The sequence below is a fragment of the Oncorhynchus mykiss genome, chromosome 24 (assembly GCF_013265735.2).
Source record: "Oncorhynchus mykiss isolate Arlee chromosome 24, USDA_OmykA_1.1, whole genome shotgun sequence".
NCBI lineage: Eukaryota > Metazoa > Chordata > Actinopteri > Salmoniformes > Salmonidae > Oncorhynchus > Oncorhynchus mykiss.
In genome coordinates, this window is record NC_048588.1 from 166958 (window position 1) to 191054 (window position 24097).

At 41.0% G+C, this 24097-nt stretch overlaps 1 protein-coding gene across 1 annotated transcript in view; it reads right to left on the reverse strand.

The window, feature by feature from the left end:
- Positions 1-4573: 4573 nt before the first annotated feature.
- The window catches only part of LOC110503512 (ATP-binding cassette sub-family G member 1), a 60240-nt gene continuing 40716 nt past the window's right edge, over positions 4574-24097 (reverse strand). The window contains exons 7-15 of the mRNA XM_021581856.2: positions 17018-17141; positions 16621-16735; positions 16177-16322; positions 15952-16053; positions 15680-15848; positions 15393-15493; positions 14313-14471; positions 13561-13679; positions 4574-6570 (exon numbers count right to left, since the gene is read on the reverse strand). Coding sequence (XP_021437531.1) covers positions 6342-6570; positions 13561-13679; positions 14313-14471; positions 15393-15493; positions 15680-15848; positions 15952-16053; positions 16177-16322; positions 16621-16735; positions 17018-17141 — 1264 coding nt within the window. The 3' untranslated portion in view covers positions 4574-6341. The remainder of the gene's footprint in view (positions 6571-13560; positions 13680-14312; positions 14472-15392; positions 15494-15679; positions 15849-15951; positions 16054-16176; positions 16323-16620; positions 16736-17017; positions 17142-24097) is intronic.

The following is a 24097-nucleotide window of genomic DNA, read 5'->3' on the forward strand; positions in this document are numbered from 1 at the left end:
TTTCTTGTCCTCTTTATGTCCTCCTTCCGCTTTCATTGGATCTCTCAAGAAACTCAAGTGCCCCATTGTGACTGTGGGAGAAAGATGTACATATAGGGAGGAACATAATACTGTAACACAAGAGAAAGATACACTTAGAGTGCATTTGCCATTTTGGTAAAATGCATTGTCTATTGTATAGGACAGGAGGCCAGAGTAAGGCCATGAGAGCATAGGACAGCTGGACAAACCAAGGTCAGAGGGACATACAAAGGAGTGGGTCACTCAAATGACCAACGGATGGACTATAGACATAGGCCATATATTTTTAGGACATGAAGATGCTGAAGGAATGTCAGAGGCACATAGTCTACGAGTCCTAATAAGGACAGACATACCAAAGAACACACCATGCTGAACGTAAGGGGGCCCATAGCATAAGATGGGCATGTATTATTTTTGGGACATGAGGTCCTGTCACCATTATAACTTGACTGAAAGCAGATATGGGCGTTATCGAGCTGAACAAGCAGGATGCACAGATTGGGATATAATGGTGGCAGATGGACTGAGGGAAGTAACTTCATTTGCATGTGGGATGGACTCATATGTTGTATGTGTATAAATCAGAGCCAGTGCTCTGGACAAGTGTGTGTGTGTGTGTTCCGCGGACCATCTAGGCTTCTGATATGTTTGTATTAAAGGCTTCTGATATGTTTTGGGATGTGTGTACAACGCAGCACAATCAACCTGAGCGAGCGACTTGGGTCGAGTGTGTGTTTCGGACTGCCCCCCTCACCAGACCATTCATTTGGGGACCTTGTGTGGTGCGGTTGTTTGCGCTCTATGGCTGAAATGCCATATGTGGGACAGCCTATACGGTCAAAACAGATAAAGTAGGTAGAAAAAAATCCTGTAATACCGCTTCAATAAAATTAGTAGAAGGACTGTATGGACAGGTTACTTATGAATACAGCTCTAAAATAATAGAGATCTGCATAAATAAGTAGTTAGAAAAATCCACGAATACCGCCCTTTATTAAAAGACATTAGAAAAGGGGTCTGCTTAGGTGGGATATTCACGACAGAAGGGTCTGTTTGGGTATATATATATATATATATATAAATGAAGCGGAATAACTCTGACCCAATTTGAATGGGTTCAACTGCAAAATAAATCCTGCGGATAAAAAACGCTCCGTCTAACTAAACGGGGGTCTGTGAATCGGTAGATCACGCCGCGATATTGCTCTAATACGAAATAGAGGCCAGTAGTGGGTGAGTGAAGTATGGGTATGAAGACAGGCTTACCCGGTTAGGCAGTAGTCTCATATCGGTAAAAATCCTATAGGATAATACCAGCTGATGTAGAGGAAGTGAATTAAGTCAGTAGGTAAGAAACTATAGGTCGTTTTTAGGTAAAATGAAGGGTGTATGTGAACGAATGTGAATAAAGAAATTGAATGAATGAAAGTAAGCGCATGAATGAGAATTCTCTGTGGTGAAAGGAAGACGGTGTTGTGCCAGAGGATGTCCAGAGGAGGGACGGCGGAGTCTTTCTGTGACAGGCAGGGTAATAAGATTAAGGGGAGACACTCTTAATCGCTCGGCAAAGGGAACAAAATCGATAAACATTGGTCAAAAGAAGCAGAAATGTACGAGGCTGTTTCTCAGTCCAAGAACCTTCTAGAGCCACGTAACTCACCACGCACTACCAACCTTAGGTCTAGAACAGGTTTCTAAAGTTTCGGAACTCTAGGTCTGACGGTTCTTTAAAAGTTCCAAGGTTAACTAATTCAGGCAGTGTATGTCTCTACGCACCCCGATGGTTCCCTCCTTCCAAGCTGTGTGTGTGATTTAGTTTTCCTTTGAAATGTTATGGGAAAAATGACTGATTTACAGTTCATGGGGGTTGCCTAGTCACACCATATGAAGTTTTGGACAGATCTGACTTTTTTTAACCCTTTGAAACAGCCCCTGAGACAACAATTATGGCACTTCCGGTTGGCACAGGAAGCTATAAGTCAAAACACATCCTCATTGGGGTATGCTTTTACAGAATCCTGAGTTGAAAACTGACTGATTTACACAGGGTTGAATGCACTATGTCTATCAAACTGCAGACAGGGTATGGATATACACTTTTAAGGTGATTTTTAACCACTTCCAGTTGCTTCAGGAAGCTTAGAATTGACACAGGTAGACCTCATAGTGGTCTGATGGACTGTCACAGAAGACAGGTTCATAAGGCATTCATAACCCACATAGGCTTCAGGTTGACTTTAGGGGTGCAGGCAATGTATTCCTATGGGGAGAATGTCATTAATCTGTGAGATCAAAAAAAAACTGTTTTACTATTAAGGGTTAATGCCACACGGTCAAGGTTAGGCTTGCACGGATCGGAAGGACCTTAGGAACGTACCTGAGGTCGAATTGTGCTTCTCACCGTAACGGTTATCTCACTGTCACCCAAAAGCAAATGACGTTGTGGGGCAGGCTTCATTTTGGGCCTACTTTTCTAATGGTCGCAAGGATGGAGTGACAAAGTGCAGTGCTTAAAGACACAGAGAGCAGGCAATGGTCAAGCGGGATATCTCGTTGAACTCGGTACGGCCTAGGGATTATGGTAATGCCATTGCCTGCTCTCTGTCTTTAAGCACCGCACTTTGTCACTCCATCCTTGCTGTGTGTGTGTGTGAGCTTTTCTTTGACATCTGTTGGGAGAAATGACTGATTTACACTTCAGGAGGGTTACCTAGTCACACATATGAAGTTTTGGAAAGATGTGACTTTTTTAACCCTTCAAAACAGACAGTGTGACCCAATTAAAGGCACTTCCGGTTGGCACAGGAAGCTATAGGTAAACACATGTCTTGACTGAGGTAGCCTCTTACAGAATCCTGAGTTTTAAGTCTTTACGTTAAGAACTGAGTTATTTACAGAGGTTTAGTGAGTACTCAGTTTAGTGAGTTATTTCAGAAAATCACCAGAAATTTCACAGAGCTCCGCAGCACACTTTAAAAAGATTCGTATGAACACCCTGCAACTGGATCTGTAATTTAAAAAAAAAAAAATTTTTAAACACCTATCTTTGAACATCACCAATTTGTCATTGTACGATTTCTCTTAAATGACGATAGATAAATGGCTGGTTCTTTTCTTATTGACACCGGAGGCTCCTTGACTTTGACGTGAAGTGGAAAAATAATTTCTCTATTTTCATTTTGGACCTTTAATCTCAGAGAAATGGCCATAACTCAAAAACCGTTGAGGCCTAGACGCCATCTTGTTCGGGGCCAACTGCCCATTATGCCAAACCATTACGCTCACCAAGTTTCGGCTTCAAAATATTTTAGGTTTTGGAGATCAGGCCACGTCATGATTCGTGATGTTTTGTACAATTGCAATATGATTGCTTATGTCCTCTTGTGGGAATTTCAGGGACAGCGGAAAAATGACCAAAATGTGATTATTTTATAAAACGGAAACCGAATGCCCGAGAAAGTTAATTCGATGACTTCCCGATAGGTCCGGCCCTGCCGCTCGGCCCGACGCCGTCCGCGAACTTTAGAAACGTTTTCGGACGTCTAGTAAGGGACCGTACATTTGCAATATGGGCTTTCTCACTAACCATACAGCAAATGTCAAAATGTTCCCTTAAGGTATGTTGGTGCTGTTACTTAAACTCCTGTAACTTTTGATGCTGGAACACTTGACATGTCTTGTCTAAGTGGTTGTAACGTGGATTTATTAGCTGATGTGTGTCGAATGGCTTGATTTCACTTACAAAGAATGTCACTTGGAAGTGATGTTGCAACTTGCTGAAAACTGTCCACAGTGTTCATATCATCCCGAATAAACAGAACACATTTTTTTTACATCCAGAGTGCATCAAACATGATTTAGAGCTTGTTTATGGAAAAATAGTTATTTTTGTATTTCAATGTTGCAACTTGCTGAAAATGGTCGACATTGTTCATATCATCACGAATAAACAGTACTGCAAATATAATGACATCCAGAGTGCATCAAACATGATTTAGACCTTGTTTATGGAAAACTGTTTATTTCTGTGTTTCAGTGTTGCAACTTGCTGAAAACTGTCCACAGTGTTCATATTATCTCAAATAAACAGTACGTTAAAAAAAAATTACATCCAGACTTGCTCAGTTGTGCACCGGGGCCTCCCACACATCTTTCTATTTCGGTTAGCGGCAGTTTGCACTGTTCTGTGAAGGGTGTCGTAGAAGATCTTCAGCTTCTTTGCAATTTCTCTCATGGAATAGCCTTAATTTCTCAGAACAAGAATATACTGACGAGTTTCAGAAGAAAGGTCTTTGTTTTTGGCCATTTTGAGCCTGTAATCGAACCCACAAATGCTGATGCTCCAGATACACAACTAGTCTAAAGAAGGCCAGTTTTATTGCTTGGGTTTTCTAATGATCAATTAGCCTTTTAAAAATTATAAACTTGGGATTAGCTAACACAACATGCCATTGGAACACAGGAGTGATGGTTGCTGATAATGGGCCTCTGTATAGGTCTATGTAGATATTCCATAAAAAAACTGCAGTTTCCAGCTACAATAGTCAATTTACAACATTAACAATGTCTACATTGTATTTCTGATCAATTTGATGTTATTTTAATGGACAAAAAATGAGCATTTCTTTCAAAAACAAGGACATTTCTAAGTGACCCAAACTTTTGAGCGGTAGTGTATTTCCATATTGAAGCAATGGCAGAACAATACTTAGAACAATATGGACTGCAAACATGTTCAATGTATTTAGCAAAGATGGAATATGCCTACATGTTGTTATTTTGTTTCTGTAGGCTATTTTACAAACTAGGCTATAGCGGACTAACCTTCAAATTGGCTTTGATAACAACTTAAAACATGAAAGACCGTAAATACACAACTAGAAGCACCCACATATTTAGCCATGGACCACGTTCTGATTGGCCAGTGAGGGGACAAGCCTCCCAATTCATCCCAGCCCTTTCACACAACTGCCAGCTACTGCGCCCATAATTTCTGCAGTGAAAATGGCAACAACAAAAAAACACCTCTGGACCTATAGCGCTACCAACAGTCTTAGCCTTAGTGACTTACCATTGCATTAAGTTTGATAAAATAGAGCCCCCAGTCTCTTACAGAAATACGGTAGCACTATATATGGTATGGTTGACAGATAAAACAAGCCCTAACCTAGGCTGCCATGTCTTTTATGAATTGATTGTGTGACAGAACATGAGCTAGCATAAAATGCTCTTCATTCTCAATTCTATTTTACATGACTGACTGTGGAGTGACTAAAAGAGTATTGTATCAATCCTCCATGCCATTCAAACTAAGCTGTGTTGGTAATGCTTGAGAGAATGTAATACTTAACTTTCTGTTTGTGTTACATGCTCAGATCTCAGGTTAGGATTTTGGCTTGTAATACTAAGCCAGCCACAGTCACATCAGAATTCGTATCCCCCATATCTTCAACTATTCAAGCCCTATAATCACAACCACAGGCCTCTGAGCAGGGGTGCTATCGTGGTACTTTATTTCTCTCAAAAACCCAGACCCCCGCCGATGCCACTCATAGAACGTGCTTAATTTTATTAATTAGTTTGTTCAAGCACAGTTACTCTCTTGCGCCTGAGAGGCTAGGATGTCGAGCGCCACATGCCACATTTGTTTTGGGAAACTCACCCAGGATAAATGACAGTATATATTGGTACTGTACAGTCTCTCACATGCTTGGAATGTATGTGATTGCTTTATCCCACATTAGCAACAAGCACTATTGTACCTTTTCCTGTATTGACCGAGGGTCCCAGATTACAGACCCATTTGATCTGGCAGTCCTATATAATAAACACACATTGGAGGAAACCAGCTCCTGTTTAAGTGTGGCCCTGTCTTCCCATTGTCCTTCCACCAAGCTATTTCATTTAATTGGTTTCACACAGTGATCATATAAACCAGTCTCGAACTACAGACTAGACAAGAGTTTATCAACAACAAACTCTTACATTACTTACAGTCCCTTACACAAGGCAATTACATCTAGATTCCTACTGTGACAGGAGCCTTGGTTTTGGTATTTAAACAAGAACGTTCTTGTAATATTGGGAATCATCCATGGCCTTAGGCACTGAGCTCCTCTCTGCCATATTTGTTTGTCTAAGCTAAGTAGAGTCATACTGCATGCACACCCTCACACAACATTCTGTATTCTGTAGTCTTTGGCCAAAAGTTTAGTGTGCATGGTGTATTTCTGGGCCACTGCCTGGAGGTCTCTAGAAGCAGAATTCCAGCTTTCCAGCGATCTGGGCCTTTCTCCTCCTTACTGCCACTCCCCAGTTTACCTCTCTGCACTGATCTTATAGCGCAGCACAAAGTACGCGAGGAGACGGAGGGTCACAAAGAACATGCCAAGCACTATGAAGTCAAGGTACAGTTTGGCATCTTCCACATCAAGCTCTTTCAAGATAGCCTCCGACTTCTGGAAGTGGCATGTTTCATCCTTGTCACAGTGGAGGTCCTTCCGGTCCAGCCCGTAGATGGAGAGGATGACGCCTTCAAAGCCATACCTACAAAATAATAGGAACTGTTTCATGGTGCTCTTAAAGAGGATGAGAGCAGTAGGAGAGAGTGGGGTAAGTTGAGGTGTTTTTTACATTCAGCATCCCAACGTCAATGGACATTTTTTATTATTTATAAGAAAGATATCTACATATATTTCAGGATGTTGTGCATCTCTCATAATTCATGTAAACATAACAGTTTTGAAAACAGTTTGTCCAGGTATGGGGTAACATAGGGTCAGGGTAAGTTGAGCCGCCTTGTGGTAAGTGGGTAATGGTTTCATGTGACTGTGGGTGCTGGTGCTGGTAGGTCAAAGTTGAATGTGGTATATTGTATATCTTAAATGTATGCCTACATTCAGATTTACATCTTTATGTTTCCATTCTATACCCCTCCATTTCTTGACCAGTTGTCTGAGACAGGGATGTTGTTTCGATGTGCCAATTCGTAGGCAAGTTCTCTAAATTTGAGGCTACTAGCCATGGAACTCGTAGTGAGATTCTTGATACGTTTAGCAAGCTCAGACTACATGTCATCAGATAAGACATTGTGTGCCTCTCCTCTATTATAGCCTCTCTTTCACACCTTGTGATGAAATAATTGAAATGTTGAAAGATAATGATTAAATAATTCACTACTCTGAAACCTTATAATTGAATGAAATTGATGAGAATCATAAAATTATAATCTGATGATGTGTGTAGTTTTAGTCAGAATTAGATGAAACGATGTATCTGTATAGTGGAAAAACACAGACTGTCTGAGCAAGGCGTAGCTTAGGATTTGAACTTGTATGTGTGTGCCTAAGAAAATATCGAAGAACAATTCAACTGTTTGAACCGACCTGGCAGGAACTCTGAGAAAACGTATGAACGGAACTGTCGGCTGGGTAGTGATACAACTATGGAGGAGGATAAAACTAATCTACTGTTTGTGTGTATGTATGTGCACAGCTATAAAATGGATGTCTTAGTATAATGGATTTATTTCACCTTTATTTAACCAGGTAGGCTAGTTGAGAACAAGTTCTCATTTGCAACTGCGACCTGGCCAAGAAAGTATAGCAATTCGACACATACAACAACACAGAGTTGCACATGGAATAAACAAAACACAGTCAAAAATACAGTAGAACAAAAGAAAACAAAGTCTATATACAGTGAGTGCAAATGAGGTAAGATAAGGGAGTTAAGGCAATAAATAGGCCATGGTGGCGAAGTAATTACAATATAGCAATTAAACACTGGAATGGTGTGCAGAAGATGAATGTGCAAGTAGAGATACTGGGGTGCAAAGGAGCAAGATAAATAAATACTGTATGGGGATGAGATAGGTAGATGGGCTGTTTACAGATGGGCTATGTACAGGTGCAGTGATCTGTGAGCTGCTCTGACAGCTGGTGCTTAAAGCTAGTGAGGGAGATATGAGTCTCCAGCTTCAGAGATTTTTGCAGTTCGTTGGCAGCAGAGAACTAGAAGGAAAGACGACCAAAGGAGGAATTGGCTTTGGGGGTGACCAGTGAGATATACCTGCTGGAGGGTGTGCTACAAGTGGGTGTTGCTATGGTGACCAGTGAGCTGAGAAGTCGGGGCTTTACCTAGCAGAGAGAACCTAGATAAGATAACCTGTAGCCAGTGGGTTTGGCGACGAGTATGAAGCGAGGGCCTACCAACGAGAGAGTACAGGTCGCAATGGTGGGTAGTGTATGGGGCTTTGGTGACAAAACGGATGGTACTGTGATAGACTGCATCCAGTTTGTTGAGTAGAGTGTTGGAGGCTATTTTATAGATGACATCACCAAAGTCGAGGATGGTCAGTTTTACGAGGATATGTTTGGCAGCATGAGTGAAGGATGCTTGTTGCGATATAGGAAGCCAATTCTAGATTTAATTTTGGATTGGAGATGCTTAATGTGAGTCTGGAAGGAGAGTTTACAGTCTAACCAGACATCTAGGTTTTTGTAGTTGTCCACGTATTCTAAGTCGGAGCCGTCCAGAGTAGTGATGCTGGATGGGCGAGCAGGTGCGGGCAGTGATCGGTTGAATAGCATGCATTTAGTTTTACTTGAAATTAAGAGCAGAGACCACGGAAGGAGAATTGTATAGCTCGTCTGGAGGTTAGTTAACAGTGTCCAACGAGGAGCCAGAAGTATACAGAATGGTGTCGTCTGCGTAGAGGTGTACCAGAGAATCACCACCAGCAAGAGCAACATCATTGATGTATATAGAGAGGAGAGTCGGCCTGAGGATTGAACCCTGTGGCACCCCCATAGAGACTGCCAGAGGTCCGGACAACAGACCCTCAGATTTGACACACTGAACTCTATCAGAGAAGTAGTTGGTAAAACAGGCGAGGCAATCATTTGAGAAAACAAGGCTGTCGAGTCTGCCAATAAGAATGCGGTGATTGACAGAGTCGAAAGCCTTGGCCAGGTCGATGAATACGGCTGCACAGTAATGTCTCTTATCGATGGCGGTTATGATGTCGTTTAGGACCCTGAGGTGCACCCAAGACCAGCTCTGAAATCAGATTGCATAGTGGGAGAAGGTACGGTGGGATTCGAAATGGTCGGTAATCTGTTTGTTAATTTGGCTTTCGAAGACCTTAGAAAGACAGGGTAGGAGGGATATAGGTCTGTAGTTTGGGAGAAATGATGTACATATATGGAGGAACATAAATATTGTAACACAATAGAGAGATACATTTATAGAGTGCATTTGCCATTCTGGTAAAATGCATTGTCTATTGTATAGGACAGGAAGCCACCATAGGGCCATGGGAGAGGGCAACACATGGGCACCAGGACAGCTGGAAACACTAAAAATGGAGACACATAGTCTGCTGATATTAGACAACCACATGGAGAGAGGGCCCCACGTTGGGCGCCAGGACAGCTGGACATACTAAAACTAGAGGAGACACACAGTCTATTGATCCGAAATAAAGGCACACATACAAAGGAACAGATGGAGCTAATTACAGGATCAAAGCCTATAGCATAGAGGAATGTATAGTATTTTTAGTATAGCTGAGCACACTAAAATCAGAGGAGACACAGTTTGCTGACCCCAGATACCACACATACAAAGGAACGCATTAAGCTGAGTGAAGGGACAAAGCAAGGGTCTTGTCATCATTATAATCTGACAGAAAGCAGATATGGGCGTTATTGGGCTGAACAAGCAGGATGCATGAATTGGGATGTAACTTCATTTGCATGTAGGATGGGCTTATGTATTTGTATGTGTATAAAATCAGAGCCAGAAAACTCTGAAAAGTGTGTGTTCCGCGGACCACTCCGGCTTGCGATACCTTTTTGTTAAAAGCCTATTGATTTTCACAAAGTTCTTGATCGCGTCATATTTGAACCGATTTTCCACGACAGTAGCAGTTTGGGTCTAGAGTGTCACCCCCTTTGAAGAGGGGGATGACTGCGGCAGCTTTCCAATCTTTGGGAATCTCAGATGATACGAAAGAGATGTTGAACAGGCTAGTAATAGGGGTTGCAACAATTTCGGCAGATAATTTTAGAAATAGAGGGTCCAGATTGTCTAGCCCGGCTGATTTGTAGGGGTCCAGATTTTGCAGCTCTTTCAGAACATCAGCTATCTGGATTTGGGTAAAGGAGAAATGGTGGGGGCTTTGGCGGGTTGATGTGGAGGGTGCTGGGCAGTTGACCGGGGTAGGGGTAGCCAGGTGGAAAGCATGGCCAGCCGTAGAGAAATGCTTATTGAAATTCTCAATTATAGTGGATTTATCGGCGGTGACAGTGTTTCCTAGCCTCAGAGCAGTGGGCAGCTGGGAGGAGGTGCTCTTATTCTCCATGGACTTTATAGTGTCCCAGAACTTTTTTGAGTTAGTACTACAGGATGCAAATTTCTGTTTGAAAAAGCTAGCCTTAACTTTTCTAACTGCCTGTGTATATTTGTTCCTAACTTTCCTGAAAAGTTGCATATCACGGGGGCTATTCGATGCTAATGCAGAATGCCACAGGATGTTTTTGTGCTGGTCAAGGGCAGACAGGTCTGGAGTGAACCAAGGACTATATCTATTCCTAGTTCTAAATTTTTTTTAATGGGGCATGCTTATTTAAGATGGTGAGAAAGGCACTTTTAAAGAATAGCCAGGCATCTACTGACGGGATAAGGTCAATGTCATTCCAGGATACCCCAGCCATGTCAATTAGAAAGGCCTGCTTGCAGAAGTGTTTTAGGGAGCGTTTGACAGTGATGAGGGGTGGTCGTTTGGTCGCAGACCCATTATGGATGCAGGCAATGAGGCAGTGATCGCTGAGACCTTGATTGAAAACTGCAGAGGTGTATTTGGAGGGCGAGTTAGTTAGGATGACATGTCCGTGTTTACGGATTTGGAGTTGTACCTGGTAGGTTCATTGATAATTTGTGTGAGATTGAGGGCATCAAGCTTGGATTGTAGGATGGCCGGGGTGATAAGCATGTCCCAGTTTAGGTCACCTAGTAGCACGAGCTCAGAAGATAGATAGGGGGCAATCAATTCACATATGGTATCGAGGGCACAGCTGGGTGCATAGGAAGGTCATTAACAAGCGGCAACAGTGAGAGACTTGTTTCTGGAAAGGTGAATTTTTAGAAGTAGAAGCTCGAATTGTTTGGGTACAGACTTGGACAGTAATACAGAACTCTGCAGGCTATCTTTGCAGTAGATTGCAACACCGCCATCTTTGGCAGTTCTATCTTGGCGGATAATGTTATAGTTAGCGATGGAGATTTCAAGGTTTTTGGTGGTTTTCCTATGCCAGGATTCAGACACAACTAAGACATCCGGGTTGGCAATGTGCTAAAGCAGTGAGTAAAACAAATTAGGGAGTAGGCTTCTAATGTTAACATGCATGAAACCAAGGCTTTTACGGTTACTAGGTACTACTAGGTACTGCAGGACCTGGATTCTTCAGAACGTTCTCGTGAATAAATACTTTGATTTTTTGTAAGCTGGGACTCTGCTTCATTCAACCAGAATCTTACAAACTCTAGGTTGCAGACTGAGTAGATTAATTGAAGTTTATGAACAGATAACAAAATTCACATAAAACCTTGGCTGCTCTCTCAAGAACCTCAATTGGGACTAGATTCCTGGTTGTTTTACATTTGTATACACAAGGCATGATGCTCTTTAACAATAAAATGCACTCCGTTGAATTCATATGCATGACACATTGCAAAAATACCATGCATTAAAACCTCTTAAGGCTAGGCAGAATACTGCCCCCTTTGGAGGAATTGCGTGCCCATAGTAAACTGAAAAAAAATCTGTCCAATTGCTAATATATGCATATAATAATTATTATTGGATAGAAAACACTCAAGCTTCTAAAACCGTTGGAATTATGTCTGTAAGTATAGCAGAACTCACAGGGCAGGCATTCTTCCAAACTAGTTTTGGGATCATGAAAGTTGGGGCAACTTTGACGTGATCACCCCCACCCTTCCCAACCAGCTATGGATCTGGGGACACTTTCTATGTCTTCCACTAGATGTCCTCATTCAGTAGAGCGTTTAATCGTTCAAATCCCGCAAGTTTTGGCCCTATGGGAGTGAATTGAGTGCGTGTCGCGAGAAAATACCTGTGCGTTAGGGCGCGAATTGGTCCCATCCATTCCTTTGTTCCAGCACTCCGGAGGAGAACTAACAATGACCGGTTGAATTGAAAATTGTTTTGTACGTTTAGAACATCCTAAAGCTTGATTCTGCACTTAGTTTGACCGGTTTAGTCGACATGTAATATGTAATTTTGAAGTTTTGATGCGCAACTTTTCGGGACCAGAGGACATTTTGGGTGCATTTCAGCTGATATTGTTAGCAGATGCTAATACAAAGACACAAGACTTGAAACCAAACGATGTTTTGGGTAAGTATGAACCCTTCCAGTACATTCTGAACAAAGACCATCAAAGGTAAGGGAATATTTATGCTGAAATTGTGTGTTTCTGTTGACTCCAACATAGCGGAGAAATATTGCTTATGTCTGAGCGCCGTCTCAGAATATTGAATAGTGAGCGATTTCTGTAACGTTAAAAAGAAATGTAACAAAGCGATTGCATTAAGAAGCAGTGTATCTTTCTAACTATATGTAGAACATGTATATTTAGTCAAAGTTTATGATGTCTATTTACGTTATCTTGCGGCGCTATCTATATTTTCTGCGGACATTTTTCAGTATTTTCTGAACATGAATTCAATGTAAATGGACATTTATGGATATAAATGGCATTTTATTTAAAAACATTTTTTACTGTGTAACATGTCCTATTACTGTCATCTGATGAAGATTTTCAAAAGGTTAGTGAATTATTTATTTTTTAATCCTGCTTTTATAATTTTATATTTTCTGGGACAAAATGGCTGCCTCTTGTCTTCGTTTCGGTGGTGGCCTAATATAAATATGTGGTGTGTTTTTGCCGTAAAACATTTAAAAAAATCTGACATGCTGGGTAGATGAACAAGGTGTTTATCTTTCATTTGAGGTATTGGACTTGTTAATGTCTGGAGGTTAAATATTTCTAAGAATATTTTTGCGTTCCATGCGCCACGTTCCAGCTGAACGTGGGAGGGGTCGTTCCCAAAAGGGAACCCTCACCCGTCACCAGGTTAAACATATTTGTTGTAAGTAATCATTTGTATGGGGTATGGTGGCCATTGGCTCAACTTACCCCAAAGCAAAAATGTTGACTATATTAGAGCACACAGTTATAAGGATGCACTTTCATGCTAGGTTTAAGACCTCAACTTGTAGCTTAAATAGGCCCCAACTGAGGTATAAAACAATCGTTCTTCCTTCACAGACTCCATGATATCTTCCTAAATATTGGGTCACATTATTCATTTTGTGTATGGTTTCCTAGAAACAAGGAGTGGCTCAATTAACCCTTTGGCTCAACATAACCCGCTTTCCCTTACTGTTCAAGTGCCAAAAAAATTGGGGCCCTTGAAAGTCTGAAAAGTATCTGAAAAACTAGTTACCTGACATATGAAATGTATGACATCCACTGAAGATACCACGGAATTGTGTCAAAACTGACAAAGAAGCCAGAGAAAAGCAGCACAGGTATGGCAGTCACCGGACCTACAAACGTGGCAACCTGAGACATGGACAAGTGCAACATCAGAGGCAGGACGTGACTCACTGTAACCATGTTACATGAAAATACTGCGGTTTATAGTGTCTGCTTAGAATAGAATTGGGTACCACCCTGATAAACATATAATTAATTATATGCATATACTATAGGTTGGTACTGTGTAAATACGAAATATAGTAAAACAACACATATATATATATATATATATATATATATATATATATATATATATATATATATATATATATATATAAGATATGTTTAATTCATTTTAAAAAGTTGTATTTACAGATTCAAATTAGAAATGTAGATGGGGGACAGGTAAGAGGGATACAGCAGAGAGTGTGAGTGGTGGAACAGGGGATAAAAACGCTGTCTCCAGGGGCATACAGTATGTGGTACAGGGGCGGCACTATGCTTAGACCAGCCCCAGGACAAAATATATATTTTTATTTGACCCCCTTTTTTCTCCCCAATTTCAATCTTTTTTTCATCGCTGCAACTCCCCAACGGACTTTGGAGGTGAAGGTTGAGTCATTCGTCCTCCGAAACATCAAACCGCACTTCTTAATTAACACATTAAGGTATAGCAGTTATTATCTCGTGTTAGTATTGAGAGAATGGAGGACATGCCTGTAGCGAGGTGGAAGCCGCTCCTATCAGCAGGCCCAGAGACTGGGCCACAAGAGAGGTGAGGACTCCCAGGGCCAAGAAAAGGATGAAACGTACAGTGTCAGGTGGCTGGGACGTCATCCAGTAGACGATGCTGCAGTAGGCGACTGGGAACACTATCTGTGAAGCAAAATAAGAAAAATACTTGACTGTGTATTTGTGGACACAGAAATGGTCTTTTCAGCTTTTTTTTCTCGACCCCCAACACATGCACGCACAGTTGCATACACGCCCAACCACACATTGACAGATTGGAAGGACAGCGTCAGTGCAGCACCCCCAGGGTCGTGTAGGTGGTTATGTACCTTGGTGAAGGGCACAACACCTGGAGAAGCTGTTGCTGACTAGGATTGTGATACGGCCACCTCACATTTCTCATGTTCAGCCAACAGTACCTCACCATGGAAAACACACTGTATCATTGAAGCATTAAACTAAAACACAAAGCCAAGCTTTTTGTGCTTTGAAATAATAATTTTGAATTGTTGAAAAAAAGCCAAATTAGATGTAATTCAATACAATAAATGAAAACATGCAGTAAACCTCTGAAGCGTAAATTCTAAAGAAATGTATTTAACCTTTATTTAACTAGGCAAGCCAGTTAAGAACAAATTCTTATTTACAATGACAGCCTACCGGGGAACAGTGGGTTAACTGGGTTAACAGGCGCAGAATGACAGATTTTTACCTTGTCAGCTCGGGATTCGATCCAGCAACTTTTCGATTACTGGCCCAACGCTCTAACCACGAGGCTACCTGCCGCCCCAAAAGCCTCCTTATGTAATGTTATTGTGGGATTTGTCTGAAATTCTGAAACAGAATTACTTTTTGGCCTCGATGCTAAAGCCCCTTTGAGCTCCCATACCAGGTTTTTTTAGTTACAATACCTTTGCTCTTTTCAGTGAATGATAGAATCATGTTTTTTGTGGTGTTTTTTTTCTCTATTTTTGCATTTTGATGAAATACCAATTTACAGATTTTTTGGGACACAACACACTACTAAAAATGATCCTCCAGAGTTATTTGTGACATTGTTATTACCTGGAAGGGGAGGTCTGCCATAGTCTTGGCCAGATAGTAAGCCTTCAGACTGTACCAGTAGTTCAAGTGCTCTCTTAGGAACACTCCCATCTCCAAAGGGACTGCAATTAGAGAGATGGAGAAAACAGGCTCATAGTAATGTCATTTTGGTAATCAGAAACAGTGCAAGGTACATCTCAGCAAAGTCTACTTCTAACATACTGTAACATACTTATGACTGTTGTGAATTCATGCACTAAATCAACGCATGCCGATGTCTGTCATTAAGAAGAGCTGAGAATACTCACACGTCAGAACAGTAGGCATTAGAGCAGCAAACATGAGGAAGAGCATGGAGAAGAAGAGGAAGCCGGAGTTGCTGAGCACTTTCTTGGCATCGTTGCCGATGCCCAGATAGAGCAGGCCAATCAGAATCCCAATCCCAATGTGAGAGGTGATTCTTAGGTGAGTCAGCACCTGTAGGACCAGAACAGTCGGAGAAAAAAAAAATGTATATATATTTTCCTATCCATTGCTGTTGCAGTACAAAATCAAATCAGTGTGCGGAAGTATGTCTTACTGTATCTCTAATGATGCATTGAAATGTCCTTTTGAACAGGATGCAGAACTGAGTCAGACAACTGGCCGAGAAACTGTGGCAGCCCTCACCGGAAGGGGAATCCTGAGCGAGAGAGAGAGAGAGAGACTGCATAACCTGAAGTGCTTTGACTGAAAATATCACCTCAATGAGATTATTCATTTCAACCCATTGAGGGCTGTAGTAATACACTAATCCCCCTTTTACCTCCTCAGAAGATTTGTGCCACAGGAAGGGGTTGAGGGGTCCATCGTTCATGTCTGTCTTGTAGACCTGCTCACATTTCCCCTCCTGCACGGCCTTCACCAAAAGAGCCGTCTGATCACCGTACTCCCCAGACGCCACCTCCATCACTGGGATCAAATGGAGAAAGAGGTACGCATGTCACAGAAACCCCAGTGAATACTGCATGAGGAACCAATCAATCAAATTTATTTATAAAGCCCTTCTTACATCCGCTGATGTCACGAAATGCTGTACAGAAACCCAGCCTAAACCCCAAAGAGCAAGCAATGCAGGTGTAGAAGCATGAACCATCTGTAAAGTTATTCTGAGAATTCATTTTCGGATGAACTAATAGATATAATAGTTTCTAGAATGCTTTATACCACATTTGACTTGTTTCTCATTAAACTGGTTAGAGTTTCTCACCAAAGTCTGCAGGATTGTGGTATGTTGGGCAGTTCAGCCCCAGCTCTCTAAGGTAAGGTACCAGGTTAGGCACTTTCCCTCTGTAGATACACTGGCCCTGGCTAAGGACATACAGCTAGGGAGGGAAACACAGGGGCACAAAGCAATCAGGATACAGTACATTAATTTAGCAGACCATTCATTTAGGGACCATAAGTATTGCGCCACATGTGTGGCTACTACATACATTTCCAACTGTGATCCTGTGGTTTCATTGGGCCTTTCATAGATTCCCATGCAGTAGGCTTGCTTGAATCCCAGATCTGTTTATGTTATCACGCCAATGGCGTAGGAGTTGGTAAGACAACTCAAACAGATCTGGAACTCAGGCTAGCAGTAGGCCAGGTTGGAGGCTGACCTTGTTGAAGAGCTCAAAGAGCTTGGCGCTGGGCTGGTGGATGGTGCAGATAACGGTGCAGCCACCATAGGCCAGGGCCTTCAGCAGAGACAACACCTGGAAACAGGAAGAACTGTCCAGGCCACTGCAAAACAAGGTATAGGGGCCAAGGTTAGTATATGGTGGACAATGTCAAAACAAAGAATAGATTGGCTTTTGCACACCTAACGTAACATCTTAGATCATCATCGTGAAGAAGCAAACAAGTGAAGTGAACTGGGAGAAGAACATTGCATAAACTTGAACTATTTGGCACGTTAATGACACAGCAACATACACTCCCTCTTGTCCATGCCTTTCTTGAAGAACTGTTTCTTGGGGGAAAACGTTACCGACAACTAATGTGAGTTGGTACAGAATCCTGTACAGTCCTTTCCATGGCCAGTGTTTGATTACCCCTCATCCTTTTTTCTACATCTGTTTCAAGGAGCCTGCAATCAACAATTGCTCAGAGTGGGCACAAAGGGGGCTTTCACAATGACTAACATTAGCTACTTAAGTTAACGTTCTTGTTTGTGATCTAATGGTCCTACCACTGGGCATGAATCATGTCAGTAATAATGAGCAGGTGAGAAGATTCTTTGGATTGGGAGTGTGTATTGTCGTGGGATAATCAGAATTTGTTGGTAACATATGTAAGATGTTTTATATTTATCAAATGTGTGTAAGTTAATTCTCATCAGAATGGTATTTTTGTATAATACTTTGGGCAGGGTTGCAGTATCTATGTCAAGACTAAGTTGCATGGCCGCTGAGAGGGGAGAGGTCAAAGTGTCATCATGTGTAAGCATATCTTTTGCTCCACTGTGTGTGTGCCAGTTCACTCCCTAGTTTTCCCATCGGAGATGGCAGTGTCTGGAATCATTCTCCTCTCTGTGAGCTTGTCCAGGATTGGTTGTATTTAGAGTTGGTTGTATCTAAATGACAATTTGATATATGCCTGGTGATATGGAGGGTTGGTTTATGGTTCTGGGGTTTGAGTAAGGAGACAAAGCTGAACGATTTATTATGTCTATGCTGTCTTATCCTGTGTGTGTGTCTTTACTATAAAGGACCTCATTTGAAATGTGGAAGGGTCTTTCAGAGAATTCATGGTTAGACACTGAATCGATCTGAGAGTCACAGGGTTGTGATAGAGCTCATATAATTAAAGATGGACTTTTATAACTAACTCTGACTTGTGTGTGTGGTTTGCTCCCATGATTTGGTAAATAGAGGAAATTTCCACGACAGTATCACAGTGCAGTTAAGCAGTCGGAGGCGGCTGAGAGAGAGGATAAAGAGGCAGATGAAGTGTCCGTCTTAGAAGGCATCAGAGGATTGGACATGAGGAATAAATCCCTTTAGGAGACGCTGCATGCTGCTGCTCTCAAAAACAGTTTCTCCTTCTTGATTGATTGAGAAGTCATTGAAAATCAAATTAAATATTTTCTAGAATATTGAAATGGAATTGCAGGTTACTTCATGAATTGGCTGACTTGAATTCAAATTGACCCCAACCCTGTTTCAGCATAATACAAAAATCCCTATAAAAATCAGTCCGTTTAATCTAGAGATAGTTAGCTGTATTTGCATTGGATGCGTCTCAATCCACTGCATCTGCCAATGTCACACTTCCCTATCTGCAGTGAAAGGTAACAGAGGGGTGTTTGTCAGACCATGAGACATCCCGAAAACTAGTATTTTCACAAAATCGTCTTGTATTATGACCACCGGCGAAAGTAGAATGTCAATCTTGGTGGGGCTAACTCAAAACACATTTTTTAGATGCAAGCCACTACACAACAAAGCCACTACACAACACAACACAACATTAAACAATACATTAATTGAACTATAACGGTGACAAATGTTACCCACAAACTGTTAGGGCCAACACCTTACCACTGTTACACCTGGCTATCAGAGGAGCCTTGTCTGGTAGCGAAACAGTTCATTCAGCCTTATTTACTGCCTTTAAAAAAAACATAGCTGATATGTCTGACTTGCTTAAACAAATTTGATTTTTTACTGACAATTACAACTATGGCGTAATGGGATGGTGAGAGGATAAGAGGCTAAATGTAATTTTGATTAAGACGTTAATGAGTGAACTAGGACGGACATAGTCATATTTGTTCAGCACTTTTTAAATGTACAGCGACAATTCAGAACATGGGTCATTCTTACAGTATTCTCTGTGTACACCAAGTCAGAACCATAGGAAAAATAAAGGGGGAATATAAGCAGACAATGAAAGCTCTTACAATATTCGATGATGACATTTCTCTAAAACATGCTATAGGCTAAATGTGCACCACCAAGTCAGAACAGTAGGCTAAATTATGAGAGGAAAAGGGACCAAATTATTGGGATGAGGTACATGGGCTACTAGCACAACATAAACTTAGTATGACTTTCTTAGCTACAGTACCCCTGGCATACCTCTGGCATATAACATCATTTATGCAGCAGCATACAAGGCATTTTTGGACTCACCTTGTTGTGCTGTGCTCACTTGAACAGGAAGGTGGTGTGGCGGTCCTTCGTGGGCAAATTTTGTCATCAAAGTCTATCATTCTCTGGATTTATGGTGCTTTCAAGACAACTAGGAACTCGGAAAAAACAAGGTCGAATCATGATGTTAGTGATCTTCAGGTCGGAGCTCAAATAAGAGGCCAGAGTCCACGACTTGGAATTCCGAGTTGGATGACCATTCAAAATGTATTTTCCTAGTCGGAGCTCGTTGTTCCCAGTTGTCTTGAACCCACTGAAGTCTGAGATTTCCCATTTCCGAGTTTCCAGTTGTTTTGAAAGCGGCAGAAGTCAAGCTGGATCTATTTAAACTTGTAAAAGAAACCCTAAAACCCAGACTTGGACCACACATCCAATCCACTGAATAGCAGGCTAGTGGGTGTTTTGCAATGCCTGCTGTTAGCCACTGATTCCCTCCAAACCACTCATTGTTGAATTTGCGATTTACATCTTGTTGTGTAATGTTTATGTCCAATGGCTGATGAGCACCGATACGTTTTATCTAGAATTTATATTTATATGACAAGGATTGAAAAGGATTTGCCAGTAGATTGTTGACCTGATTCATGATGATGAATTCTAGCTTGCTAGCTAAGATTTTTAAAGTATGATGTTGATCAGTCCAATCAAAGCTACTGTAGATATATCGTGATTTGACGTCATTTTATCTGTGGCCAATGCCCTTGAGCCTTCTTGGATGGGCACTTCTAATGTACAGTAACTCTATCGCAGCACCCAAGTGGCTTGAATTTTTGAGGTCTCCCCATAGATTTTGCGGTGACATAGTGTCCCCATTAGTGACAGAACACTGAGCCAATCACGGTGCATCTAGAGAACATTACCAACCCCTTTGCTCCGTATTTTCTGCTGGTTACCCCACCACCACAGAAAGCACTAAGATTAGGCTGAAACACCTGCCTGACTCAAGAAAGCAAAAAAGAGACATGCGGCTTTATAAACTAAATTCTTAATTTTTTATATTGTTTGCAAACTGATATGTGACATGTATCAATGCATGTAAAACAGGCCATTCAGAGCCCCACCTGTTTAGCTGGCAACGGGTCGCCGCTGATTATGAACAATGTTCCCTCTAAACTGCGCATGTGCGTGGTCGCACACTTCCTCCAGGACTGCCACACAGAAGAAATGCCAGGCCGCCCAGAGATACTGTGTCTGTTACTTGAACTCTGTGAAGCTTTTATTTGGGCTACATTTTCAAAGTTCATGACATTTTCCGCATTGACTTTTCCGCACTTCTTCATGTCTTAAAGTAATGATGGACTGTCATTTCTCTTTGCTTATTTGAGCTGTTCTTGCCATAATATGGACTTGGTCTTTTACCAAATAGGGCTATCTTCTGTATACCACCCCTATCTTGTCACAACACAACTGATTGCCTCAAACGCAAATGAACTTTTAACAAGGCACACCTGTTAATTGAAATGTATTCCAGGTGACTCCCTCATGAAGCTGGTTGAGAGAATGCCAAGAGTGTCTCTCAGATATAGAACAGACACTTCAGAACAAACCTCCTTTAGTCCCCCCAAAACTCTATCTGTTATTCCATGTAGTAAACCTGTTATTCAAAGCGTTTGTATGGGCCAATAGCAGTAATGCCAAATAAAACATTTAATCAAATCTTTTTTAAATAAATAATGTTGATACTTCAAGGTGTCTTAAAATTCAAAATGAAATAGGATAATGAATGTATGATCTTTTTAAAACAATTCCATACTCCCGTCTGTGCCAATGTCAAGCATCGCCATATCATGTTTTAGCCAACACCATGTTTGAAAATAAGGAGGCTCAGTGATGTGTTGTGTTTGCCCCAATCATAAGGCTTTGCTTTTAGGCCAAAAAGTGTATCCCTTTGCAGTATTAATTTAGTGCCATGTTTCATACATATGCATGTTTTGGAATATTTTTACGCTGTATATTTGCATTCTTCTTTTCACTCACTCATTTAGGTCATTATTGCGGCGTCACACCTATGTTGTTGATCCATCCTCAGTTTTCTCCCATCCACAGCCATTGAACTCTGTAGCTATTTTAAAATCACCAATGGCCTCATGGTTACATCCCTAAGCAGTTTCCTTCCTGTCCTGCAAGCTCAGTTCAGAAGGAGGACGGAATCTTTAATGCATCTGGGTGATTACTACACCATTCACAGCATAATTAACTTGACCATGCTTAAAGATATATTCAAATGTCTGATTTGTTATTGTTACCCACCTACCAATCACTGTCCTTCTTTATTAGGCTTTCAAAAAATATCCCTGGTCTTTGTAGTTTAATCTGTGCTTGAAATGCAATACTTGACTGAAGGACCTTACAGATGTTGTATGTATGGGGGACAGAGGGAGGGGTAGTCATTCAAAAATCACATCAAATCATATTCCTAATCCCAGGCAACAAAAACAACAAATGTACTTTACTGTAAGGTCATTTTCACACTTGATTTATCACAGTGCCAAGAGACAATTTAGTGTGCGCTTCAGGAGTAGGCAAATCCATACAGATCGTACAAATCGAAACCAAAGAAAGATAAAAGGCTGCTTTTTGGCCATTAAGGACTTTGGGACTAATCTGTGCCCCTGATGAGATTCAGTCTTTCCTAACCAGAAGCCAACTGGGAGAAACGATATTCAATTGCATCCTCTTTTCCAAAAGAGGATAGGTTAACATTGGAATTGTTCTTTCAGATTTATTTTGGTGGGGACACTGTCGTTAGCAGAATCAGAATTATTTAGGTAACATTTATAACTAAAATGTTTTATTCATTTTATTACATGCTTATGTGAGATATGTCATTAGAATGTCTATTTTTGGATAATAGTGTTGGCCGGTTGCAGTTATCTGTTCTCTGTCAGGGTTCAGTTACTTGGGCCACAGAAAGGGGAGAGGTCAAGCTTGATATGTAAACATATCTTTTAAACCATGTGAAGGGGTGATTGAGGGGGAACCAATTATCTCTAGGCTCCACAATGTCTGTGTGCCAGTCACTGTGTCTCTGTGATCTTGTCCAGGAGGGGTGTATTTGATATATGCTAGTGGATGAGGTAATGTCTTGGTACTATGTTGTACCAAGAACGAGAAGTAGAACCTCGTTTTAGGAGAGCAAACTGAACGATAATTTATAGCTAATGCTGTCTGGCTATGGGATACTCCTCTCTCAAGTAAAGTCTTCCTTTGTAATGTTCCTAAGATCTGTAAGGGAATACCCCCCTGAATTGTACAAAAATGAATGGCAAAATATTGGCATTGGACAAACCATATACACGATGTCCAATACCACCCAAAGCGGCGTTGATTCGTGCAAAGTATATGGCAAATGCCATATGGCAATTGCCAATTGTAACACTTCAAAAATCCAAGCTTTCTGGACCGTTTTTCAAAATTCTTTCGATTTTTGTGTCAATAACACATGTATAAGAACTTTATCAACATACTTTAGTCATACTTTAGTCATACTTTATTATCATATTATTATTTTTTTTTTACTTGTGCATAAGGCATATGTTTTCTCCATTTGCAATATGATGTCATAGGAAGTCAAAAGTCAAAGTCAAAAGTAATGATTTTCCTCCGTGCAACTGGTGATCTGAAATGTGCAACTGGTGATCTGAAATGTGCAACTGGTGATCTGAAATGTGCAACTGGTGATCTAAAATGTGCAACTGGTGATCTAAAATGTGCAACTGGTAACCCCAAAAAAAATGTTTTTGATTTTTTTTGTTTATGTTTCCTTACTTTTTCAAAGTCACTGTGCATTTGCAATATGTTTTAATGGGCAGGTACCATCACGAATTTGTCATGCTCAAAATTCAAACTATACTTTGCTCAAACTATACCTTTGTCAACTTGTATTATCATAATTTTTTTTGTTTTACTTGTGCATAAGGCATATGTTTTCTCCATTTGCAATATGTCATAGTAAGTCAAAAGTCAAAGTCAAAAGTAACGATTTTCCTCCGTGCAACTGGTGATCTGAAATGTGCAACTGGTGATCTGAAATGTGCAACTGGTGATCTAAAATGTGCAACTGGTAACCCAAAAAAAATGTATTTTGATTTTTTTTGTTTGTTTCCTTACTTTTTCAAAGTCACTGTGCATTTGCAATATGTTTTAATGGGCAGGTACCATCACGAATTTGTCATGCTATAAAAATCCTGCAGGAATGTGAAATTGACTGGCCCGATGAACTCGGGATGGCTTTGCAGTGATTCTGGTTCATCTCAATCGCTCATTAGGGTAGATTTCAGAATGTTGCTTTTGGTGATGGTACCTCACTGTTTAAACATATTGCAAATGTACAAGAGTCAAGTGGACAAGAGTCCATCAGTCAATTAGATATAATTCTGACACCAAACTGATACAAACTGACACCAAACCCATTTTTTCCAACTCGTTTAGTAGCCAACTATTACATACTTCAGAGCTGGCCCAAAATTCACAACGCCTTCGGTTCAAACCATAAAAAAAACATAAAACACGTAGTTACGTTCTAGCTGCGGGTCCATTTCTTAT